The sequence below is a fragment of the Brassica oleracea genome, chromosome C5 (genome assembly GCF_000695525.1).
Source record: "Brassica oleracea var. oleracea cultivar TO1000 chromosome C5, BOL, whole genome shotgun sequence".
NCBI lineage: Eukaryota > Viridiplantae > Streptophyta > Magnoliopsida > Brassicales > Brassicaceae > Brassica > Brassica oleracea.
In genome coordinates this window covers 15,089,547-15,093,809 of record NC_027752.1, presented here as the reverse complement: position 1 = coordinate 15,093,809, position 4,263 = coordinate 15,089,547, and the positions used below count along the sequence as shown (strand labels likewise).

The window sequence follows — 4,263 nt, the reverse complement described above, 5'->3', positions numbered from 1 at the left end:
ACCCACCCAGAATCGTTAGCTTCTATGACTCTATGAACCATAAAAATTTTAGAATCAAAATCTTGGGTTTTTTTAGCTCATTGTGGAGAGAAAGTGAGAGATATGTTGTGTTTAGTTCACAAGAATGGAAAAAGAAGAAGGGTAAATCGATTTTGGGAGCATTAAGAGCTTCAAATTGGTTGTTCATGGTGGTTGTTGTATTGATGACAATGACAATCTTGTAATTACTTGAAGATGATGAGGGTGAGAGAGTAAAGATGTCGTTTTCGGAAAAAAAAAAAGAAAAAAAAATTGATGGCATTTTCGTAAATTATATGAACTTGTGGGGGGAATAGGGCAAAACCAATTTTCAAAAAAAAAAGGAGGTTAGTTTTGTGTTTGACTTTAAGTTGTAGGTCAATTTTGCGAAAAGCTTTATATTTTTTTCGTATATGCATACCTTTGATGTTAAAAAGCATGAAAGCAACTACAAATCCCCAGAGTGGCCCACTGCAAAAGAGCATATTATTTAGTCAAATTTCAAAATAATGAATAATTTATCCTCTACTCAACATGATTAAATTTGATATAAATTTGATATAAATTAGCTCGGATATTGAAAAGACTAGAATTTTGACATTTAAACAAGTTAATAAGCTTGTAATAAGAGAGAATTTGTAAAATTCGGTTACTATAAAGTTAAGAATTACCACACTATTTTTCTACAAAAATGTAATTCACCTGACACCGACAATCTTTTGGAACTCTTCCTCCATAGAGCGGATCATATAGCTATGAAAATCGTATGTCAATGTTAGGTGATGATTCTGTTTAAAGGAAAATACAAAGGATTATGATAGCGTAATATACATACGTTTCTTGAAAAATACCTATAGGAATGAAAATAAAAACACAAATTTTCTGAAAGTGAAGGAATAGTCAAAAAGTTATTAGCTATTTTTTAGATTATTGGGTTGTTCGAGACTCCGAATGCATATAAAAACGTTTGATTGCTTTCTATGATAAACTTAGATGAGGTTTGAATACAGAACTGAGGAAAGGTAAGTTCTAAATCCTAAGTGTAATGACCAAGTGTTATAAGTAAAATTCACCATTTTCTACCACATTAAAAATATACTTTGATCAGTACATTAGTTAGGAAACTAAGAATAATGGAAAGTGAAAGCATTCAAATGACATAAGACTGTCACGCACCATGATGAATCCCTTGCGGAGTGTTAGATAGTCAGGACGAACAACGGAGTGTCCTAATTGCCGAAAGAAACATATCTGTAAGAAATAAGAATAAGTTTTGACTTTTTTTTTACGTCTGAATAAGTTTTGACTTAGCAATTGAAGTTTAACCACAACAAATAAATTAAATTCTGAATGAACTTTCCATCTTTAGAATTTAGGGTGTTGATAAAAAAAAGACCTTAGGGTTATTTCAATCACAATGTAAGAATATTACGTATACAATTTCCAATTTCTTAAGGAAGTAAAAAACCTACCACCCATACAAGTAATCTATTCTTGACCAGAGGAGCAGATGTATGATATTGAACAAATGTTGTTTGCCTTCTCAATATCTTCTCACGTGCGACCACTGCCAGAAATAAAGTATAAATTTCTCTATTAAAAAAATTGTTATACATTTGTAGATATGAATTCTGAAGAAATCAAATTAAGCCTTAGACAGCAATATTAAGCATGTGTAGTATACCATAATATGAACTATATCTGAAATAAACTTTGTAAATAATTAGTTGTAAATTGCGACAATAAATAAAAATAAGGTGATTGCTGACTGATTTTAAATCTCACTATCAAAAGAAGAGTATTCTTAAAAAATCTACTTATGAAAGGTTGTTGGGTCTATTCATTAGAAACCTAATAAATCTTTTTTATGTAAAGTCATATGGTTATTTATTTTGCTTTTTCCTAAATTGATGCAGTTTAATTATTTTTCTTTTATTATAACATATAATGACATTAATATTACTCTTGGTTCGGACATACCATATTTAAGTGAATAAACTATAATAAACTGAATAAAAATACTACATTTATAATGTATAACTTTCATGATCACTATAGTTGTCACGTTTTTACAAAAATTCAAGGAAAGGACCGTATACTACTAATTGATTATGCGTTATATGTTTAAAATACAAATTTGTTAACTTATAAATACAGATGACCACTATGGTTATGTAGTTCTATAAACATTGATGAATAGTATATGATCGATACTATTAATACATGCATTTCTGTTATATAATTATGATATAATTAAATATATTAATTTCTGACAAAAAATTCCGAAATATATATATATCACCAAATTATATGCTAATTCATATATCACCAAATAAAGATAATACTATACTAATTTTATTATTTACATTTAAAAAAGTTAAATACCTATACGTAACAAACTATCTAAACAAAAAAAAAAAGAATATGCTATGAATATGCTTTTTTTTTGTCTTCAACTTATACAGACTATGTAAACCAAACCGGATGACCTGCATCCATGTGGACGACGAAAGACGGTTGCACCCTAGCACTACGGGCTAGACTATCCGTCTTTAAATTTTGCGTCCTTGGAACATAGATGATTTCTGATTGGAGGAAACTTTCTTTCAGGGTCTTGATGTCTTCCAAATAATTTGCAAAAGCTGGTCATTCTTCTGGTTTCGAAACCATCTTTACCAGTTGAGAACAATCTGTTGCAAACATAACCTGAAATTGACGTAAATTCCTCATGCATTCCATTGCCCAGAGTAGCGCTTCCATTTCCGCATGAAGAGGAGAGAGGCTAGCCCGAACATTCCTCGCCCCTAACAGTCCATCAAATCCTTCTAGATTGCTGAGCCAACCTTGTCCGGAAAAAACTATCACCCTCTTTCCAGGAACCATCTGTGAAACACCATCTTCCTGGAATTGACAGCAGAGTCGTAACCGCAACTTGTGGCACTGTCCTTTGCTCATTCAATATCTGTGCGTCAGCCCAGAGTGTTGATTCTGTTTCTGCCAATTTAAGCGTATCTATGGGATCAATTTCCAGATTACTAAAAAAATTATTATTCCGACCTTTCCAAATGTACCATAAAATCTAAGCAAACTGATGATCCTCCGTCTGTGGTAGAACTCTCCAGAAGAGATGGTCCATATTTGTGAATAAAGAACTTGTTGGAAAAATTTCTGGATTTGATGGTATCTTCGAGAGAGCCCAAACCTGAAGTGTTGGAGGACATTCAAAAAACATATGGTTTATCGATTCCTCAGGGGCTCCAAATCTTGCACAACAGATATCCCCTTGAATCCCTCTCCCTTGTAGATTCCTCTTCACTGCTATACACCCTGTCACTAGTTGTCGTAGGAAATGTTTTAGCTTTGGTGGACACCATATTTTCCAGCAAAAAGCCTTCAATACATCAACTGTGGGCCCTATCAAAAGTGGTGATCTAGCCCTGTCTGGATAAATCCGTTCTACCTGATATCCTGATTTAACTGTATATTTCCCACTTTTTGTGAAATGCCATCAATCCCTGTCTATCTTCTGAGTCCTACTCAGTGGTATACTTTCTATAAGTTTCGCATCCTATGGGTCCACCAAAACCCAAATTTCCTGCGAGTTCCAAGTGCACGAAGTAGAGCCAATGGGAGAATCCACTGTAAGGTCCGGGTATAAATTGTGTTGATTTTTATTAGCTGGTCTCGGGCAAGTGGTTGGGAGCCATGGATCATTCCATACAAATATAGAAGAACCTAATCCCACCCGTTTGATTAGTCCTTTGCTTACCAGAGATCTAGCAGATACAGTACTCCGCCAGCCATATGACGGAGAATATGAACGAATCGGTTCCAGGGGTGAAGTAATTCTTGCAATACCGACCTTTAAAAACTCTAGAGAATAATGTGTTTGGCTTCTCTATTAGACGCCAAAACTGTTTACCAAGCATCGGTGTATTAAAATCAGTGATGTCTTTAAACCCTAGACCTCCTTCGTCTTTATCGACACATACTTTGTCCCATGATTTCCAGTGCATGTCTCTCGTGCTTCCCTCTGGACTCCACCAGAATTGTGCTACCGCACTCGTCAGTGTTTTTGCAGTTGCCTTAGGTAAACGATAGCAGGACATTACATGATTTGGTAATGCCGTAACCACTGATTTGATGATCATTTCCTTTCCTCCTTTTGTGAAAAACCTGAAGGCCCACCCATTGACTCTAGTATTTAATCGATCCTGAACAAAGCTAAAAACTTGTATCTTTCAC

General features: G+C 34.2%; 1 protein-coding gene across 1 annotated transcript in view; it reads right to left on the bottom strand.

The window, feature by feature from the left end:
* Window positions 1-4,263, bottom strand: part of LOC106294092 (MLO-like protein 14) — a 12,707-nt gene that overhangs the window by 4,236 nt on the left and 4,208 nt on the right. The window contains exons 7-10 of the mRNA XM_013729705.1: window positions 1,491-1,585; window positions 1,195-1,269; window positions 721-806; window positions 440-489 (exon numbers count right to left, since the gene is read on the bottom strand). Of these exons, the coding sequence (XP_013585159.1) occupies window positions 440-489; window positions 721-806; window positions 1,195-1,269; window positions 1,491-1,585 (306 nt within the window). The remainder of the gene's footprint in view (window positions 1-439; window positions 490-720; window positions 807-1,194; window positions 1,270-1,490; window positions 1,586-4,263) is intronic.